General features: G+C 43.2%; 1 protein-coding gene and 1 long non-coding RNA gene across 2 annotated transcripts in view; one reads left to right on the forward strand and one right to left on the reverse strand.

The window, feature by feature from the left end:
* LOC111096955 overlaps positions 1-11,022 on the reverse strand; it is a 42,247-nt gene extending 31,225 nt beyond the window's left edge. Inside the window, exon 1 of the long non-coding RNA XR_005353190.1 lies at positions 10,902-11,022. This is a non-coding gene — a long non-coding RNA (uncharacterized LOC111096955). The remainder of the gene's footprint in view (positions 1-10,901) is intronic.
* Positions 11,023-11,897: 875 nt separating this feature from the next.
* Positions 11,898-21,973, forward strand: part of SLC1A1 (solute carrier family 1 member 1) — an 80,243-nt gene continuing 70,167 nt past the window's right edge. Inside the window, 1 exon segment of the mRNA NM_001003139.1 lies at positions 11,898-11,994. Coding sequence (NP_001003139.1) covers positions 11,904-11,994 — 91 coding nt within the window. The 5' untranslated portion in view covers positions 11,898-11,903.

Genomic DNA, 21,973 nt, shown 5'->3' on the forward strand with positions numbered 1-21,973 from the left:
TAAACAAACAAATAAATAAATAAAGTCTTTAAAAAAAGAACTACTAATTCCAACAGAGGAGTAACTATAAAGACATAAAGACTATGCTACAGAATATACTAGCCCTGAAGAAAATGCCCAAGGATGAACAAACTTAGAAGAGGACCCTCATGACAAAGCTGGGATGCAGACCTAGTTGGAAAAGATGTGGTGATAGTCTATTGGATGCTGAAAAAGTTCTCTGGCTTGCCCAAGTAATAAGTTGTCCACAGTTACCAGACAAGCAAGAAACACTCTTCCAAGGTCCGGGTGGGCCAAAGCTAGTGTGTGGGCATGAAGAGCAAGTCAGGACCAGGAGCCCAGTCAGGAGCAGAGCAGCACCAAGTCTGGCGCATGAAGTGTCTGCACAGCACCAGGATAGGGACTGAGGTAGGAACAAATGCATTCTGGGGCACATGGGTGGCTCAGTGGTTGAGCATCTGCCTTTGGGCGAAGTTGTGATCCTGGGGTCCTGGGATTGAGTCTCTCATCAGCCTCCCCACAGGAAGCCTGCTTCTCCCTCTGCCTGTGTCTCTGCATCTCTCTCCATCTCTCATGAATAAAAAAATAAAATCTTTTTTAAAAAATTAAGTAAGTAGAATAAAATGTATAACAATATAAGCATCAAAGGTAGAGTTCATATGTTCCAAGATCCTGTCATTATGTAGAAGTACCAATTTATATCAGACACTAATAATTCAAAAATGAATGTAGTAGTAATCTCCACAAATAAAGAATGTATAACCAACATGTTGATTGGAATGATAAAAAAATATTTAAGCCCAAAAGAAGCAAGTAATAAAAGAAAAAAAAACATAAAACAAGTACAACAAATATTTTTGATAGAATTCAAACTATATTAGTAACTGAATTAAGCATAAATAAATACTCAATGTAAGAACTAAGCTTTGCAGACTGAAAATAAAATCAAAGCCAACTGTTTCCTACTTTCAAAAGATACACTCTAAATAATAAGGATATAGAAGTTTTAAAAATACAGAAAATTATTTGTCATGAAGACACTAATTAAAATAAAGTTATTAGAAGACTAGTATTAGAAGACATTTATTTTTTAGAAGACTTTTAGACATAAACCATTACTAAAGATCAAGAGTAATATTTCATAAAAGAAAAATATTCTCTTCATATTTCTGTAAGAATCTGTAAGGCTGAGCATATTTAATGACTATAGCCTGGCATCCTCTGAAAATTTCTCAATCCCTCCATACTCCTTTTAACAATGCTAAACTTGTCAACTATCCAGATTTATTCCTAAATCTGGGCAGCCAGTTTTTCTGTGAGCTGCTTTAAAATCATGTCTTACATAAAGTTGACTTCTAACAGATTGAACAAGTCTAATTATAAATAAGAAACTCACCAATATCAGATTGCAAGTGGACACACCACTGTGGACACACACACCTCTCACTGGAGGCTGTGGAAAGTGAATTGCAGGCTCAGGTCACTGAGTAGCAGCTCCACCACCACCTCACCCAGCTTCCCAGGGATCAGCCCAAAGCCAAGCTCTACAGAGCATCATAGTAGCCCCTCCACAGTATTGATCTGCCCAGTGACCATGGATCTATCGGCTATCACAAACCCTGGGGAATACCTCAATATTCCAGAAGGAACCCAACTAGCAATGGGCAATCAGATGGGTCAGTTATATCAGTTATGGTAAAAGTGATTTATAAATAAAATGTGCTTCCTTCCAAAAAAAAAGTATAGAAAATTATATATCATGAAAATACTAATTAAAATAAAGGTAGCATAACCTTTAGAAAAGAAGATACCTTTTAAAGAGTAAGCATTACTAAGGATTAAGAGTGATATTTCATAAAAATAAGTGTCAATATATCACAAAATTATCTAAAGTTCTATGTATCTAATAATACAACTCTGATATATGGAGAGCAAAAACTGATAACATTAAGAGAAAAATCCAGAATTACAATAGAAGTGCAGATTGCTAGTTGCCTAGCCAATATTCACTTTTCATCTCTTACTTAGTAAATTAAGAGAGAAAAACCTGATTTTATTTGAGGCAGCAATCTGCACAATTGTCCCCATTTCCCAGCTTTTCTTACAGCTAGATATGACCAGGTAGCCAAGTACTATATCGTAAATGGTAAACAGAGTGCTAGATGGGGCCTCCAGGAATATCCTAAAAAGTAACTGATTCAATAGAGCAGTGTAAACCCTCTGCCTTTCCCCACTTCCTTTCTCCTGCTATCTGGCATATGGACATGATACCTGGCGCTCCATCAACTACTTTGGATGATAAGGCTAAGATAGCAGAGCAGAGAGGAAAGAGCATGGGATACCACTGACGATGGAGCTCCAACATAAGCACTGGGCTGCCTACCTTTGAACTTCTCTTCCTGAGAGAAAAACAGATGGTCTCTAGCTTAGGCAGACAGAACTTTCTATTCAAGTATAAAAATGAGGTGTGGATTTAACAATGTGATGGCTCACACTGGCTCAGAAGAGCCGATGGTGGTGCAGAGGGAGAGGGAGAAGGAGCAGCAGACTCTCAGCTGAGTAGAGAGCCCAACATGGACCCTAGATTCTGACTTGAGTCAAGTGGAGATGCTTGACTGAGCCACCCAAGCATCCCTAAACAATTCCATTTTAAAAAATAAAATTAGGGGTACCTGGTGGCTCAGTCAGTTAAGCATCCAACTCTTGGTTGTGACTCAGGTCATGATCTCAGGTCATGAGATCCAGCCCTGAGTGTGGCTCTGTGCTTAACATGGGTCTGCTTAAGATTCTCTCTCAATCCTTCTGCCCCTCCCCCCACTTGCACTCTCTCTCTTTCTCTGAAAATAAAGAAGTAAAATTATATAAATGTAAAGCTAAATAAACTATATAAAAAAGAAAGGTAATAAATACTCAAAACTCACTATTTCCTAATTATTTTTATAGCCTTTTATTATTATCTATGCCCTTGAGGTCCTGTACATCTGTTCCACTAGTATGGAAGAAGTACTTCATAATGCTGTTACTAGACATGTCTTCCTAACTCCATATGACGTGATTTCATGTTGGTAGCTTGAAATTGGCCAGGATGGGAGTCTTTCACCATGTAAATCAATAAATGTTAAAATTCAGGAATTCTTTTTTTCTTTTTCTTTCTTTCTTTCTTTCTTTCTTTCTTTTTTTTTTTTTTTTTCCTGGAGAGTTTGTTGGTCACTTGCCAGCATACTTCTGAGTGAGGTCAATGTGATATTATTAATAATAGCAAAAACTGGAAACAAACCAAATGTCTATCAGTGGGAAGCTTGTTAAAAAAAAAAAAACAACTATGGGTCTATCCACACAATATAGTATTCTGTAGCAGTTCAAAGGAATGAGGAAGACTTCTTTATACCAATAGCTACACAAAGGAATATTGAACATTAAAAGGAATGAGCAAGATCTCTGTATCATAATATTGAATGAGCACCAGGATAAATGAAAAAAAGGGAGGCATAGAACAGGGCTTAGAAGATGTTACCTCTGTGTAATAAAGGGCGAGAGAATAGAAGTATAAATATTTTGTTTATGTTTTCTAAAAAGAACCAACTGAAGGACGAACCCAATAGAAATCTACAAAGTGTCACATACGGTGAGAGGGAGAGGAGATGAAGAGCAAAATAAGAATTCTCTGATTGTGCTGTTTTATAGATTTGACTGAACTAAGTAAATGTTTTACATTCTTTAAATCAAATTGATGGCATAACCACAGAGGGAAAATAATTACTTCAAGAGACCACTGAACATAGTAATTTGACTATATATGACTTGAGAGATATATTCTGGGGTGAAAAGAACCACAAAGAAACAATTAAGCTGCATTCAATTGTCTTACCATTAGAAGTAATGTTGATATATACATTTTTTAAGATTTATTTATTTACTCATGAGAGACACAGAAAGAGAGGCAGAGACATAGGCAGAGGGAGAAGCAGGTTCCTTGCAGAAAGCCCAATGTGGGACTTGATCCCAGATCCCAGGATCACAACCTGAGCTGAAGGCAGGCGCCCAACCACTAAGCCACCCAGCCATCCCATATACATATTTTGTTTTCAGAGAGAGAGAATCTCAAGCAGACTCCATACAGCATGGAGCCCAATGCAGGGCTCAATCTCATGACCCTGAGATCATGACCTGAGCTCAAATCAAGAGTCGAACACTTAACCAAGTGAGACACCCAGGTGCCCCTGTTGATATGTATATATATATTTTTTACTACTATGTGTACATTATAGAATTAGGAAATAAATACTTAATGTCTTTAAGAACCAAGATTTTCAAAGTAAAGAAAAAAGTGATATAAGAGTAAAATCAAAGAAGTTTAATCAAACTCTAGTGTTAAATTTGAATTGACTCATACACATTAGGATGGCTACTATTAAAAGAAAGAGAAAAGAACAAGTATTGATGAGGATGTGGAGAAACTGGAACCGTCGTGCACTGCTGGTAGGAATGTATAATGGTGCAGCCAAAGTGGAAAACAGTATGGAAGGTCCTCAAAATATTACATAGAATTTCCACATGGAATTCTACTTCTGGTATATACATCGAAGAACTGAAAGCAGGGACTCAAACAGATATTGATACACCCATTTTCATAGCAGCATTATTCACAACCCAAGTGTTCATCAATGAATGGATAAACAAATGTGGTATACGCACGCACACACGCACACACACAATGGGATACTATTCAGCTATAAAAAGGAAGGAATCCTGACTCATGTCAACACAGATGACCCTTGAGAACATTATGCTAAGTGAAACAAACCAATCGCAAAAGCATAAATATCCATAGATACAGAATATAGAAAGGGGATTGCCAGGAGCTGAGAAAAAGGAGTGGGGAGTTAGTATTTAATGGGGAGAGTTTCAGTTTAGGAAGATGAAAAAGCCCTGAAAATAGATGGTGGTAATGGTTGCAGAACAATGTGGATCCACTTACTGCCACAAAACTGTACATTTAAAAATTGTTTAAAACTGGTAACATTTATTATGAATATTTTACCACAATAAGAAAATTTGAATAGAAAATATCAGTGTGGACTCATTATTTTTCCCTTTCTATGAACTATGTATTTTTGAGAGCCGTCCACTAAATGTTTAGAAACATTGACAACCTGGTAGCAATGAGCACCCCCATGCCAAGACTGTAGCTTCTAAATACGATTTTCCATGAAAAGGAATCTAGAGCCTTTGGAGAAATGGTTGATTCCAGAGCAAGAAATGTACAACAGGGTCTTGGGACATCTTTCTGAGCCAGAAAATAAGAACACTACTTGAAGACAAATGGTTTTGCCAAAAGACATGGGAGCCAAAATTAAGGGACTCCCATTAGCCAAGGATGGGACAATTTGAGCAAGAAAAAGAATAATTATAATTGATTGAAACACATAAATCTACCCAACAAATATAAATCTATGTGCACATGGATTTACACACTTTGGATGGAGTGGTGTTTCATAATAACAGTAATAAAAGTATTCATAATAACACTAGTATTCATAATAACACTAATACAGTGTTCATCAGTGTTCAACAGTAGTATTCATAATAACACTAATAAAAAAATAACACTAATAAAAACAAGGAAACAAAACATCATTAGTCACCAATGGAGGTTGCTAGTGTACCGATTCATTATTTAGAAAACCAATAAAGGGAAAAAGCTAATCATGGATCCTGCCTTTTCTGTACAAACTCTTATTTCAGGGTAACCAAATAATTACGCGATAAAAATTCTTTTTATAGAAGAATTCCAGCAAATATATTCAGAGGAATGATAGAATTAGAACAAATTAAATAAAATGATCTTAAGCAACCATCACTAACAGATGCCAAAACCATATTCAAAAGGTTGATGGTGAATTTATCACAGATGAATCAGGCTGACATCAGAATCCACTGTTCGTTCAATCTTAGCATTGCTAACTATCAAATCTCTAGATTTAACCACCAGCTTAGGGAGAATAGTGGGGGGCGGGGCACAAATTAATTGCCACCATGAAAAAACAATCAGTCAAATCCAGTGTGTGGACAATTTTGTAGGACAAATTACCTAGTCCCTTCAACAAACAAATAAGATGATGGGCTGGGGGTTGGGGGGGAATCTGTTGCAGAATAAAAGAGACTTTAAAACATGAACAACCCAATGTAGCATGTGGACTTGCTTAGCTCCTAGTGTCCAGAACATTTTCCCTGGTCCCATTTGCCCTTCATGGTTGAAATCTACAGTTGGGAAGATATATTCTGTTCTTTCTCTTGGCTTCGTTTGAGCTGAGGCACATCTACCACGGCCTTACTCTCACCTCCACCACTGGTAGTAATAAATAAGTTAGTCTCTGCATTGAGTCGTCTCTCTCTCTCTCTCTCTCTCTCTCTCTCTCTCTCACACACACACACACACACACACACACACACACACACCGTCAGAACTCTGAGAGTTGCCTTATCCTGTGATGACCATCCCATGGCTCTCTTCAGCATCCCTGCCACCAGGAGCCAAGGGTGGCTGGGAAGTAAAATCTCAGATCCTCTCCTTGCCTGACTACACTTCCTGCCACATTTGTGTTGATGTGGCTGTAACCTAGGTTGGTAAGGGACAGCTGGGGAGGCAGCCCCCTAATGGGCAGTGGGGATAGAGCTGTCGCCTCCTATTCTCTAGCATAGACTCCCTTCCTGGACAAAGCCTGGAGAGAGAAAACAGGACCAGCATCTCTCTTTCATCTTCCCACCATTCCCTTGACCAGAAAGTGGTGAGTCTTTCATCTAATTTCCCTGTGTCTTCACCTCTTGCTGCAACAGAGTGACAGCTGCTATAGGTAATGGGGTGTCTTCCCTCCACTACAGAGAATCCTATGAGATGGATCTTCCATGCTGGGATTTGATATTATAATGAGGAGATGAAGGAATATGAAACATTCTTTCTCATGATAATAGTCTTTCCTGCTACATAATCCTCCATTTCATGTAGAAGTGGAATGTTAGTACATTTTTTTCTTTAAATTCCTTCTGTGACAAATCCTAATCTCCCAAGCATATGAATACCTTGGCCTAGCAGGGCAAAGACATGTGTTTGCACAAGAGTAACATTCAGATTACTATCTTATACACACAGAGAGACTTAATTGGAATTATAATATGCATATTTTAAGTTTTATATTTTCAGGTATACAAATAATAAATGACAACAGCCTCATCATAAAAAACAACTGACTCACTGTTTTATAACTTACTTCCATCATTTCAAACCATAGTTGTATGTCTTACTATTTTCCCATCTAATTCAACATTCTGCTGAAATACGTTCTTCAATACCTGAACGGTGTTCCATTGTCCAGTGTATCTTTACACATGTAACCAATCTTTAGCCAATCCACTTTATGAGATAGTGAAACTGTTCCCAACTGAACTGGAATGGACTGCCCCCTCCCCTCACTTTTTTGGAATAAATTTGTAGAGGTAGAATGATGGAGTTAAGGAATACACTTTTGTTGAAAGATGTTACAAATTGGCTAATTATCCTCAGAAAAGTCATAGCACATTTTTAGGTCTACCAGTAGTATGTGACACTGCCCATTTCTGCATGCTTTCTCTAAGTTTACAACTTATAATGTTAGAATTATGCATTTTAAAATGTTTTATCCTAAAATACTTTTGCTTAACTAGCAAACGAATATGGTTTAAGTTTTCCTTTCCTTGAGTCCTTGTGAGTCTGAAAACTTGTTTATTCTTCAAATACACATCAGCCATTTGTATTCATTACTTCAAATGGTATCTTCAGATGAGGAAATGAGGTTGAGAGAGGTTAAATGACTTGTTCAAGGACACACAGCTTCTATGAAGCAAATAACTATATATAGTTATATATATTCTAAAATAAAATGAAATTGTTCTTCAGTTTGTCAAAGTAAGCAATAAAGCCCGTGGGCAAAGTTCTGTTGAATTCAGAGTTCAAAGACATCTAAACAATAAATAAGCCTCTTTGGGCCAGATCATCTTTATAAAATATTGCTTGGAGGATTATTGTGAAGATTTAATTACTTACAGTTCTTTTACATCTTAACGTATAGTCACGAGAAGAATTAAATAAGGAAGAGACTGCTAAAAGAATGTCTGAATATGCTGACACCATTCTTCTTACCACCCATCGGTCATGAATGGCTGCACAACTATAGATGCTGAAGGAGACTCTGGTACCCCATGACCTCCTTCTCCCCATCACCACAGCACGAGAACAAAGCAACCAACTGTGTATGTTTTATGATGGTAGGATGCAACCAGCATACTATTTCTGGAGTTGATCAGAAGCTGATGCTTTACTTTTTGTCTCTGAATGCTTTCATTTCTGTCCCAAGTAATATATAAGCCCACACTGTCACCTGATGATGTAACCTTGTATGGTAAAGTCAAAGTCTCCTTTCTTTAATAACTAACAAGAGAGTTCATGAGTCAACAATTAAGGGCAGTGGCGGGGGGTGGGAGTGGGGAGAGAAGAACAGTAACACTGAAAGAAATGAATGCCAGGGTTATTTAAATGCTAAAATAAATAAATAAAAAATACAAAAAAGAACCCACACTGGCAAAATGTAATATATTAAGAAATGCTTTACAAGGGAAATGCCTCTTAACTTTTGTCCAATTTGAGATCACTTGCATCCATGACTATCATAGTCAATGAAAATAAAATAATAAAACTGAAGCCCTAGGGGTCTCCCTAAGCATCCTTTGGTCCCTCCCCAAAGTGATGCTTATCTTAGGCAAAGAAATCATAGAATTAGGTGCCAGTAGCAGCAAAGGAGAGTGAATTCAAGAGTTCAGCCACTGCCCTATAAAATGTAGGCAGCTTCCACCTGAGCACAGCACTTCAGGACACCCTAATGTCTCCTGTTTTTGGACGAATGGACTCCTGAAGATCTTGAATAAAGCAACTCAAGTAATTTCCCTGTAACAAATCTGTATTTGTTACCTCCTATGGTGGTGGCTTCATGCACAGAGTTGGTGCATTTACCTTGAGCCAGACCGCCTAGTTCACCTTAATTGTCTTCCTACTAACAGAGGGAACTGAAGGAAGTTACTGACCTTCTGTTTGCCTTAGACTCCTCAGCTGTAAGATGAAGATGATGATGACACACAATATCTTATCTGATTCTTCCAACAGTCCCTTGAGGTAACCACCATCCCTACCACATTCAGTTGTTGGGAGGATCAAAGGAGTTAATATGTGCAAAGTGGTTAGAGAGGTGCTGGCACAGGGTAAGTGCATTGTGTCTGCTTATTAATTATTTTTTATGGCCGCCTAAAGTGGAACTGCCATGGAGCAATGGCATAAATGCAGTTTATTATTCACTTGGCCCACCTGCTTTGAACTTTTGAGATTCTTGACTTTTATATCTAATTTAGAAGATTTTTATCATTTCAAAATGAGTGTATGCATTTTGGCTTTATTCGTCTTTTCATATTGTGCTATTTTAAAATTGCATAATTTAAATAAGCATAAAGCAAGTATGTGCTATATATGAGCAATTACTGTTGATAAATATGCAAGGGTTCTCGTGGGTCTGATGTAGCTCAGGGTACGTTCCTGACAGGCAGGCCACAGGAGAGAGGGAGTAAAAGATGTCAGCTCAGGTTGACTCCAAGTAAAACCAGTACTGGTGCTGATTGTGAGCCAGTCAGTAAGCCTCTTACAAATATTGTATTCAACTCTTACAATACCCTCATGAGAGAAATAATATTAATGCCTCCATGTTACAGATCTAGAAACTGAGTCACAAAGAAATGTAAGCAACTTGCCCAAAGTTACCTAGCTGGTAAGTGATGGTACTGGGATTTAAACCTAAATATCCTACCCACAAAACCCAGGTGTAGTTATTCTACTCTACCTCAAAAAGTTGTCATGTACAAAATTCATCTTAGGTCTTCCACTTTTTTTTCTCTCTTTAGGGCCTGTTTATCTCTTAAATACAGCCCTGCCCACAACTGTAAGGAACATGAATATGCTTATGGTAAACACTCAGGAAAATGCAGAAAGATGATAGAATGCAGAAAGAATTGAACGTGCTATTATATCACCCAAAGACCACCATTGTTAAAATTTTAGCATATGTCCTCCGAGACTTCTTTCCGAAGTATATGATTTTGTTGTCTATGTTTGCTTTACATACCTGTGACCAATTATATACACAATTCAATCTTCCTTTTTTCCTCCTAATATTATTAACATCTGCTATCTCATGCAATTAGAAAGTTCATAAACTTCCTTTCTATAGGCTACATAGTGTGCTACTGCATGACAGTTCCATGACATACTTGCCATTCCTTTCATGATGGACACCTGAGTATTTCCAGCTTTTCTACTGTGGGATGGCTATTTCTGGCCTCTCTTTCTTGATAGTTTCTCTCCTTCTGACATTTCCTCAGCTCCTGCTCAGGCACACAGTGACCTTGGTACCTTTCTATCCTTCCTCTCTCAAAATTTAGTTTCTGGAAGGGAGCTGCCAAAGTCATTCATACTAACGTGTACGTGGTTCATAAAGCTGAATGATTATCTCTTGAAGAAGGCTTGCATCAATTTCAGCCAAAGGAATGAAGCTCTAATTGTGGGGGTTTAGTCACTAGACAATCCAGTTGGGAAGCTCCCCCACCCTCCCCATTCAGAGAGTAGCCTCCACAATAGCAAAGAAAAGGTGCAGAGCTTACCTAATGTTAGGAAAGCTGACAGCAAGGCAGCCTGGAGCTGCAGAGGTGGTGAGGTGGGGAAGGAAAGGAAAGAGTTTGCATAAGTGACGGTGAAATAATGGGGTAGAAGAATAGAAGAGAACTCGAAAATTCACTTAGCCTCGCGGAATATATTTGGCACCACTTACCCAGTTTCTCCAACTCCCCTGTTTGACTTTCCAGTGCCTTTGGCCTTAGGGGCGGGCCCACCTTCTCCCAGCTGGGCCGGGTGCTCAGACCTAATTGCTCTGCCAAATCTCACAGTTCGGGGGGGGGGGGGGGGGGGGAGGGCCTTCGGCGGCCACAGAGCCAGTCAAGCTCTAAGGGGGCCCGCTGCAAGCCCTGTGTCCACGGACCATCCCACTGGTGCCTCGCCTCCCGCTACTCAGAGAGAAGAGTTAGTAGTCCGGGTGGGGGCAGGGAGGGGGCAGCAGGCGAGAGCTCACGGAGTCCTGTTGTCCCCCCGCCGCCCCGCACTCTTCCCCTCCCGCCAGGGGCTTCAAGCTCTCCAGACGCCTGGCAAATCCGAGGCTGCTGCGGGGAGCAGAGAGCACCCACGACAGAGCCCAGGGTCCCTCACCTCTCCCCACCGGCAAGGGCTTCGCGGTGCCAGGGGTTGGCTCGAGGAGGGGAGGGGGTGTGCGGGAGGGGAGGGCGGGGGTGTGCGGGGAGAGGCCCAAACCACCGTGGCTCCGCCCACCTGGGCTCGGAGAGGAGGAAAGCCGACATCTGAAAAGCTGGTCTGGCAGGATTTAAAGAAAAAAAAAAAAAGAAGAAGAAGAAGAAGAGGAAGGCGAGAGAGTCCGGGTGAGGACTGGGCGGGCGCGGGGCAGCGGGCTCCCCGGCCCCCCCCCGCCCCGCCCCGCCCCGCCCTCCGTCCGCGCTGGTTGGCCCGGGCTCCGCAGAGCGCGGCGGCGGCAGGAGGAGCCGGGCGCGCCCGACGCCACTGCCTGCGAGGGGCGGCGGGCGCGGCGCGCGGTCTCAGGTGGCGGCGGGGACCGCGGCGGTGACAGCGACCGCGGCGGCCGGCGCGCACCCTCTCCCCGCGCGCCCGCATCCCGCCCCGCCGCGCCGCGGAGCCCCCGCCGGTCCCCGCGCGCACGGCCGAGCCCAGCGCACAATAGCGGCGGCTCCCGGCGCCAGCGCCCGCCATGGGCAAGCCGGCGAGGAAGGGATGCGACTGCAGGCGCTTCCTGAGGAACAACTGGCTGCTGCTGTCCACCGTGGCCGCCGTGGTGCTAGGTGAGCGCGCGGCGGGGGCGGGGGCGGGGGCGGGGGGCGGCGCGCGCCCTCACGCGCTCCCGGCGCCCAGGCCGCGTGCGGGGCCGGCGGGTGCGCGGGTGGGCGAGGCGCGGCGGGGGCACCCGGGCGCCCCCCTCGGCCGGCGGGGTGTGCGTGCGGGGAGCACAGCTCCTCGGGGACCCCCGAATGATCAGAGGGGCTTGGAAGGGGGGAGGAAGCCCTCGGTTCTTCCCGTTTGGGAAGCAAACGTGGTTCATTATCACGTTTTCAGTCCTATGTGCTTTACCCCCATTCCCACCAGCACCACCAGCGCCAGCAGCACCAGCAGCACCAGCACCAGCACCAGCACCGTGCTGCCGGGACAGGGATCCAGCGTGGATTAGGGTCCTCCGTTGGCCTGGAAGGAGGACCTTAGCCTCGGGGATGGCCGGAGGTCCCCAAGGGGAGCGAGGAAGAGGGTGTTGGCCGCTCACCCTGGGCCAAATTCTTGCCCAGACTCGGAGGTGTGCACTGAATGGCCCACAGGAGGTCATTGGGGAAAGAGCTAACATAACTCAGATGTCTTGCTTCCCCACCCTGGTAATCTCCCAGAATAGCCTCCTTGAGCTTCCTTGCTCTCCACGTTGTTTTTCTACTGAAAACAATTTTTTTAAGTCCTATTTGCTTGTTTTTAAACAAGGGTGTATTTAAATGATTCACACCTGACAGATTACTGGACTAAGTGGTGGTCTGAGCCATTGCTCAGAGGTATGAGTTGTTCCTACTTAGATCATGAATTTCTATTTGCCTGTCTTACAATTTGGGTTCTGAGACGCACCCCTTTGGGGTTGGAGTCGGTCTCCTTTCCACTGGGAGCTCACACAGGTGGGGACACTCAGCAGGTGAGAGGCCTTTGAGATCCCCATCTTCCCTTTGGAAACAGGAGCTGGATTTGTGGAAAAGGGGGTGGACTGGTAGCCTCCCGACCTCATGCTCCTTCTTCTCCAGGGATGCTTCTGAATTTCAGAATATTTGGCATTGCCTACTCCCACTCTTGATGCTCCCCCCCCCCCAAAAAAAAAACCCTGTGGAAGTTAACGGAATCCTCAGAGTCAGATTTGCACCTTCAGAACCTTGTGCTAAAATAAAGTCAGGTTTCTAGTAAAGAAATAACATCTTGGAATTGCTCTAGCAGAGGCCATTTGCGGGAGGAAAGGAGAGAGGTAGAGAAGCAAGTGTTTCTTATCTTATCTGCTTAACTCTATTTCCCCCAAGGGCCAAATGGCTTAGGGGGTTTTAGGGAAAGTTTATCCTGCCCCCACTACATTTAAATAATACACCACGGAGAGAGTGATTTGATGTCTCTGCATCCAAACAGATGAGATGGCCTTGTTTGTTTTCCCAAGTGGTAAGAGTCCAGAATTAATTGTTAAGCCCTATTTAAGGATGGTTACTGGGTAACTCAAGGCTGGCATTTCCCTCCTAATTCCTTGTGAAAGTGGAATAATCCTGCCTTTTTAGCCTTAGGGGTCTCCAGAGATGCTCACCTGTTAATCAAGTGTTGAATACCACTGTTCAGCGTACCCATTCACGGGAGGCAGGTTTGGAAAGGATTTGGGGCAGTTGATCTGTGGCCTTAGGAGCCTATTGCATAAATACAGCTTCATTGTCTAGAGGGATCACATGCCCATTTTGCAAATCTGGCCTTTGGCATCAGAGCACTTCCCAACAGTTTTTTTTTTTTTTTTAATAAGTGATCTTTTTTTTTTAATTTTTATTTATTTATGATAGTCACACACAGAGAGAGAGAGAGAGAGAGGCAGAGACACAGGCAGAGGGAGAAGCAGGCTCCATGCACCGGGAGCCTGACGTGGGACTCGATCCTGGGTCTTCAGGATCGCGCCCTGGGCCAAAGGCAGGCGCCAAACCTCTGCGCCACCCAGGGATCTCTTCCCAACAGTTTTAATCTGGGTGAACCACAGGAGCTTGATTCAGACACTTTTCTCAAGAAAAGAAACCACCATATAAAAGTTTCAAGTGCCTCACTGAAGTCTTTCTGGACATTTGCTCCTCCAGGAGCAACACAGGGCTGTCCTGAGGCTTCCCATTCCTGGTCTGAGAAATGTCAACCCTAAGCCACCTCCAGTGTGCCCATCACAGGCACCCCCTGGGGTCTTCCGGTTTGTTTGTTTGTTTGTTTTTTTCTTGAGCACTGGGTCTGAGTGGAAAACATGCCTCGGTTTGTGTGGTCTGCGCTAGCTCAATTGTTTAACCGGAATGAAATTTCTGCTAACTTAAAACAGTGAGGCTGAGTCCATATGTAAAGTCATAGTAAGTTTATTTTAAAAGTCTTTATTAATACAGAAAATCACAAGCACTCTCATGCAGCTTCTTTTCTAGACCTTTTAAAAGAAGAAACTGTTAAATTTATTACCTACCTTGACACAGTATCATCTTCTGATGATAGCCATCAAAATGTTCGGTCCCCTCTGGAATTCAACAGCCCTGACACTTTAAAATATTTTGATTATTGAAATGAGGGGCAAAGGTTCTTATGAGCCAGCTTAAAGCCTCTGATTTTTCAAGACCTAGGATGTCAGGGGAAGTGCAGCTAAGGAGCGTTCATTTTTTTTTTTTTACAAAGATACGGCATTTTGTTTCGTGCCCCATGGCCTGATTTTCAATTCATTTAACAGGCAGAAATTCTGAGGGTAGAATTTCTGTACTCCAACCAAGAATTCTGTCCAAACAGAATCACTATGTATAAAAAAACCCCTGTGTCACAGCATTCTGATTCAAATGACCCAATTATGATCATGTGTACACATCTCCTTTGACTTATGATGGGATTAGGTCCCAGTAAGCCTGTGCTAAGTTGAAAATACCAAATATCATAATTCAAAAGTGCATTTAATACACCTGACCTGCTGAACACCATGGCTTAGCCTGGTCTACCTCAGATGTGCTCAGAACGTTTCCATCAGCCTGCGGTCAGGCAAAAATCATTTCACACAAAGCCAATTTTGTAATAAAGCGTTGCACATCTCACGTGATTTGTTGAACACTGTACTGAAAGTGAAGAACAGTGGTTGTTGGGTACAGAATGGTTGTGAGTGTGTATATTGGTGGTTGACCTCCGTGATTGCGTGGCTGACTGAACCGTGGCGTGGCTCCCATGCCCAGCGTCACAAGAGAGGATTGTACCAGGTCTCACTAGCTGAGGAAAAGATCAAACTCAAAATTTCAGGTCTGATTTCTACTAAACAAGTAACACTTTTGCACCATTGTGAAGTTGAAGAACGTCACGAACTGTGTGTGTCACGTTGCTAAGGCGCTCATGCAATCCTCACCCCATGCACAGCATGGAGCTCAATCTTTCTGTCCAGGACGTGCTTTATTTTAGCCATCTGAAAAGCCTGATTTCCACCTTATGGATTTTCAGGACAGGAAGTAGATGTTATTTACGTTACAGAGCTGGCAAGCTTGTTCATTCTGAATAATTTTTTTCAGAGCAGTAAGGAAGCAAGCATTTATAAATTCAGATTCCATCGTTTGACATGGAGAACAGTTATTTCACGCTATATTAGTAATCCCCTTGCCCAAGCCTTGTGTCTCCTACTGGTAGCTCTTGCAGCATATATTTGGCAGTGCTACGTAGAGTCATGGTATATGCTCTCTTCCTCTGCGTTTTTTGTTTTGTTTTGTTTTTTAAGTTTCTATCTATTCATGAGAGACAGAGCGAGAGAGAGAGGCAGGCAGAGACACAGGCAGAGGGAGAAGCAGGCTCCATGCAGGGAGTCTGATTGTGGGACCCATCCCGGGACTCCAGGATCAGGCCCTGGGCTGAAGGCGGCGCTAAACCGCCGAGCCACCCGGGCTGCCCTCTTCCTCTGTTTTTATGTCTTTGAAGCCTCTGAGGACAGGGGCTGGCCACAGCTCAGGCTGCCCCTCACCTGTGCAGAGACTTGTATGTGGCAGCATTCCAGAATGTCTATCATTACTGATAAAGCTTGCTTGATCTGGCAACTTCCTTGCCTGGTACTGCTGGGCCTCTAATCAGCTCAGTCTTAGAATATATCTGCAGTAACCAACATTTAAATCATTTGTTCATTCACTGGAGACTGTTCTGAGCCTGGGCACAAGGCAGTAAACAAAACAATCAAAACCCCTTTCCTCATGGAATGTAATGTTCAAGTGGAGAGAGGTAAACAGAATGAATAGGTCAACTGCAATGTAGAGTATGTCAGATGGTGAGAGTGTTCTAGAGCAACAAAAAGCAGAGGGGCCTGGGAGGGAGGGGTCTGCTTTTAAATAGGGCTATAGGAAAGGCCCTGCTGAGAAGGTGACCACTGAATCGAGACTAGAAAGAGGTGGAGGAACACTGAGCACCACACCGATGACTGGGGAGCATCCTGGCTTGTTTGAGAAAGAACAAGGGATGGAGTGAGGGAGGGGAGGCAGGAGCTCACAGGGGCAGAGCAGTGGGAGAGTAGAGGCTCCCCTAAGGACTTTGACTTTTACTGGGAGGTGGGAAATGATTGAAAGTTTCTTAGCAGAGCACAGATGTGGTCTGGATGTATTTTAACCAGCTTGCCCTGGCTGCTGTTTTGAACATAGACTGGCAGAGGCAGGGGTGGAAGCAGAGCCGGGTTCAGGAGGCTGGTGGATTTGACCTACTATACATCTGACTTCTTATACTTCTCAAATCTCATTTCCATCACGCCTTAGGAAATATTAGGAAATACTTACGAAAAAAGTCAATGAAAACTTTTTGCAGCTATAAAATGTTGCATATATATATATCAGCCAGCACCATAGAAATCCCAGGCGCATATATATGTATATATATACACATATATACATATGTGTGTGAATGTGTGTATATGTGTATATATATAGGAAACTATAAAGTTGCCCGCCCGTGGATAAGGGAACTGAGACTCAACGCTCACAGTCACTCAGATGAAAACTGGCTACACCAGGTCCTCCTGTTCCTTTCCTTTGCCTCCTCTGGGCCATTTCTCTCTATCTTGCTCCCTAGCTCCCTGTCATAGCTGATCCTTGCTAACCCTCCTGGGAACCACGGCAGTGTGGCCAAGTGCCATACTGGGGTGGAGAATGAGGATTCTCCCTCTACACTCTGGTCTGTATCGTCTTTTTCTCCCCTGTGACTGGGAAGGGGCAAAAGCATGCCTCTGGGACTCCAGGAATCATAGTGTGCGCCGTTGGAAGAAGACTGCTCCAGCAGAACCTGCCAGACACACGAGCCAGGCTGGTCTCCACCGTGGGCTGAGACCTGTCCTTATGCAACTCTAGTTCATGAAGCTGCCCATTTCTTCCTTCCACCTTCAAAGTCTGCCTTTCCTACCTTCTATCAGAGAGGCTTGGCGTGATTGCAGCAGAGGGTATGATTGAGGGACGTGGAAAGTCAAAAGGAGCAAGGCTGCTGAAGAGGCAGAGCCAGATCCTGAAGGGCCTAGAATGCCATGCTGACGAGTTCGGAAATGGTCAGAGGGTCAGGTTGGCAATGACACAGTGCTATGCTTGGTAAAAATCATTGAAGCAAATGTGTATAGCTTAATGGATCCTGGTAGGGCAGTTTTGCAGGTGGACAGACTGCCGAGGCGGTTTAATGTCTGTGTCCGGCAGGGAGAGCTAGGGGCCTCGGCTGTACAGCCTCAGTAGAAGTAGAAAAGAAATGACAGTACAGTTAACTCGAGCTGCTCAGCAGGTTAAGCTGATGGGCTGGGTTTGTTCCTGTAGGGAATGGAGGTGGCAATCTCTAGCAGAAGAGGGAGCCCCAGAAGTGGCACACTCTTGGAAAAGAACAATTGTGCTCTCCCACTGTGCAGCAGGAACATCTTCTTGTATGTGTTACTGTGCAGTTAGAATACACCCTCTTTTTTTTTTTTTGCCTCCAACACCAATCCATAGGCCCCCCTGAACCCACAGCACCTGTCACAGTGCGTGGTGGGCTCAATACATGTGTTAATTTGTTGAGCCATCTATGACCCAGAGAGTAAGACATTGTCGTTGTTTATTGAGTGAATAAATGAGGCCAAGGCTTAGTTTGAATTCCATGTCTTCCACAAATCCTCTTCTGCCTACTTCAGCATTCTCCCATATGCATCAGTAACTCTGGTCAACACTTAGTCTACATATATATTAAGCATGGTCATCCTTTCTTCCTCAAACTAGATTATAGACCCCTTGAGGGCAAAAGCACCCCTATTACCCCCAGAAGACTCTGGAACCTGAAATGAGACCTTAAAGTAATGAGCCTTATTCTTAAGAGCTCTTTAAGAAAGCGTATCTGATATTTAAACTCTCTGGGCCTTTATTTCCTTATCAGAAAGAAGAGGGGTTTGGATGACCTAGAAGAGCAAGGATTTCATTCACGTGCCAGCTCCCTTTAGAGATAGTGGACTGTCTGGTGGGATATGTTTGTTGAGAAAGAATTGGAAACAAGTTCTGAAATTGATTACTGATGTCTGCCAAGGGCTTAGGAGCAGAGAGTAGGGGCATGTGTGCAGCTTACTTGTTGACCCTGGATTTGAAGATTTCTGCATTCCTTCTAGCTTTAATCCTTTTGCCCAGTGATTATATCATCCTCGTTCCTCAGTTTATTGCCAGGAACCAGAGGAAATCTTCCATGGGACACTTAGTGTTAAAGGTCGTTATGGGAAAGACAAAATGATCATGCTGTTGAGTCCATTGTAAACCTCTGCAACTTGAGTTTCACAATATAAATTGAAAAATAAGTAAATAACGTATTTGGTATATTGGACTGTTACCAGGGCAGTATTTCATGTCAGCACAAGATTATTCAGGAATATGAGGTCTAATAACTTGTGTTCTTGCTGTATATGTGTATGTATATCTTGAACATAACTGCTTAATTAGATACCTTAGATAAGAGGTCCTTTGGCTGGCTTGACCCAAGATCCACATATGAAAGAATTAGAAAAAAGAATTTTCTGCTTTGAATGTCCATGCCTGATGCCTTTCATTTTTGAAACCAAATTGGAACCAAGCAGATTTGGGAACTCACTAAAAAGATTCTGATTTTTTTGTTGTTTTCTGCATGGTATATACCTCAAGTCTATCAAACCAAAATCCCGCACAAAGCTAGAAGAATCCAAATGTATAAAATGCATCTTTCAAAAATTTTTAAAGGTGTTAGCCCAACACCTTATGTTGGATATACGTTCTTAATGCCATCTGTTGGGAGGACTTTTTTTTTTTTTTTTTTAAGATTTTGTCTATTTATTCATGACAGACACAGAGAGAGAGAGGCAGAGACACAGGCAGAGGGAGAAGCAGGCTCCATGCAGGGAGCCTGACATGGGATTCGATGCCGCATCTCCAGGATCATGCCCTGGGCTGAAGGCAGGCACTAAACCGCTGAGCCACCGGGGCTGCCCTATTGGGAGGACTTTGAAGGTAAATTGCTAAAGTACAGAGAAGGAGAAAAGATGGTATGTGTGCATGGGTATGTGTCTGTGTCTGTCTATTTAGTTTGATAGTCAGAAAACAAGATCAGAGACACTTGGGTGGCTCTGTTGGTTAAGTGTCCAACTTGAATTCAACTTAGGTTAGAATTCCTGTGATTGAGCCCCACATGGGGCTCCACGCTCAGCAAGGAGTCTGCTTGAGATTCTCTCTCTCCTTCTCCCTCTGCCCTTCCCCCACATTGGCATGCACGCACTCTCTTCTCTCAAATAAATAAATAAATCTTTCTTAAAAAGAGAGAAGATTGTTCATAGATATTCAACATCTTGTTAGATGTCACTTAATGTGAGACAGTTGGGTTTTTTAGTACAAAAAAAACCCGTAAAATCAAAGTCATCTACCTGTCAAAAATCTGAGCAGCAAGCATAAGAGATAAAGGACAAGTGAAGACACATGATGTTGAAAATCACTATGTGCCAGATCAGGATATGGTAAAGCTCTCAGATAGCTCAGGTGGTAGAAACCCTGGGCAGGTCAGACCAGGTGTACATACATGGGATTAGGAATTCGCTATTAGAGTGCTTATGTGAGCATTTGCTTGTTGAGAGAGAAAGCTTTCCACATTAATTACTTGTGAGGAATTGTGATTACCTTTAGCAGAGCTGAGCCTCAAAGTAACTGTCCTGCGGGGAGTCAGCAACAGGCTGGCCCCGTGCCAGGGAAGCTCTGTTCGCCTGCAGAAGTGCAGATTTCCCCTGTGTCGGGGCTGGAGATCTCGAGTCACGTATGCTGTGAGGACTGGAGCACTCTCGAAGAAAATGAATTCATTTTCGGTGACATCAAGTGGCCCATTTTAAACACCCCTGCAGCAGTGTGTTAAAGTAGCAAGTGTTTTCAGTGACCTTTCCTATTTAGAATGTTAAACATCTAATAGCACAGAATATTGGAGACAGTGACTATTATGCCAATAATTCACTTTGGAGCTATAGTTTGGCTCAGTGGATAGATTTAGAAGGAGGTAATTCATTACACTTGCAGTGGAAACAGTCCAAACTGCAACAAAGAACGCTCTGTTGTAATTAGTACACTCCACAGTAACACCTCTGTTGATGGAAAGAAAGTGTTTTGGTGACTCACTCGGTTTCCAGAAATGTTACTACCCTACGTTCAGAAAGTATCTGCCAACTGCCTGTTCCATTACCAGTGGTAGAATATTTCCTTTCCAGCAAATACTCCTGCACTTTCCGGGATGGGTGGACCTTGGCCCAGCCCGCAGATGCTTCATGCCATGTGTTGTGTGAGTTCTGGGCAGCAGCCCCCACTCAGCTAGGACAAGGAGGACGTTGCACCTTGTTCTCAGGCACAAGAACCAGAGCCAGCACTGAGGTGAGACCCTTCAACCAGGTCCTGCACCTGCAGCCTGAGATCCTTGTTCCCTTGGCCCTTCTTGGTTTCAGGGTCCCTAACTGTGCCCACATATGGGACAGTTGTCATAGTACATCTTCACGTGTTGTCCAGGAAGGGTCCCTACACCAGCATCATGTGACTCTGTGAGGTTTGTATGTCAATGCAGGGTGGTGGCCTTTGGGCCTGGAACTTCCATTCAGAAATGACTTCAGAGAGGGTCCACGCTATATGTTTATTCTTATAACTGGACTGGATTCAGTGCTCTCAGGTTTTTAAAACTACATTTACTTACTCAACGAAGAAGGAAACCCTTTGGGAAGAGAGCTTAAGCGAGATTGTAAAATCAAATTATCTTTCTACCACTGTTCTATTGCTCAAGAGTTATCTGGTTACTTAGAATTCAATAAAGAATTAAGTCAACAACAAAAAAGAAATGCATCAACACCAGAAATACCTAATCACAGAAAGCCTAATCTCTAAGCCTCTTCTCACTTCTGGAAGATGAACTGGTTTTGTTTAGAATGGGTATTTCATATACTTCATTGCCTTCTGAGTCCCTTAACCACTTTACAGGTTTCATGCAAGATTCCCCAAATTATGAGACAATAAGAGAGACACATTTTCTCCTTTGAAAAGTTACTTTCCTTGAGATTCACCAAAGCTACAATTTGCTAATGTTCATTGAGGGCTTACTATGAGTTTTATGCACTTTAATTTCCCATTTGACCCTGCGTACAATGAAGTAGGAAGTTTGCCCTTTTGCAGATGAGAGAAGGAAAAATAAAAGGCTTAAGTCCCGTGGCTGCGGTCCCAGTCAAAGCTGGGATTTGCACCTAGGACTATCTGATTCTAAAACTGAGGTTCGGGATCCCTGGGTGGCGCAGCGGTTTGGCGCCTGCCTTTGGCCCAGGGCGCGATCCTGGAGACCCAGGATCGAATCCCACGTCGGGCTCCCGGTGCATGGAGCCTGCTTCTCCCTCTGCCTGTGTCTCTGCCTCTCTCTCTCTCTCTCTCTCTCTCTCTCTCTCTCTGACTATCATAAATAAAAAAAAAAATAAAAAATAAAAAAAAATAAAACTGAGGTTCTTAAACATTAAGCAGGGCTCCTTTCTTCCTAGCAGACCTTGCTACAACTAATGGG

This window comes from Canis lupus, chromosome 1, assembly GCF_011100685.1.
Source record: "Canis lupus familiaris isolate Mischka breed German Shepherd chromosome 1, alternate assembly UU_Cfam_GSD_1.0, whole genome shotgun sequence".
Lineage (NCBI taxonomy): Eukaryota > Metazoa > Chordata > Mammalia > Carnivora > Canidae > Canis > Canis lupus.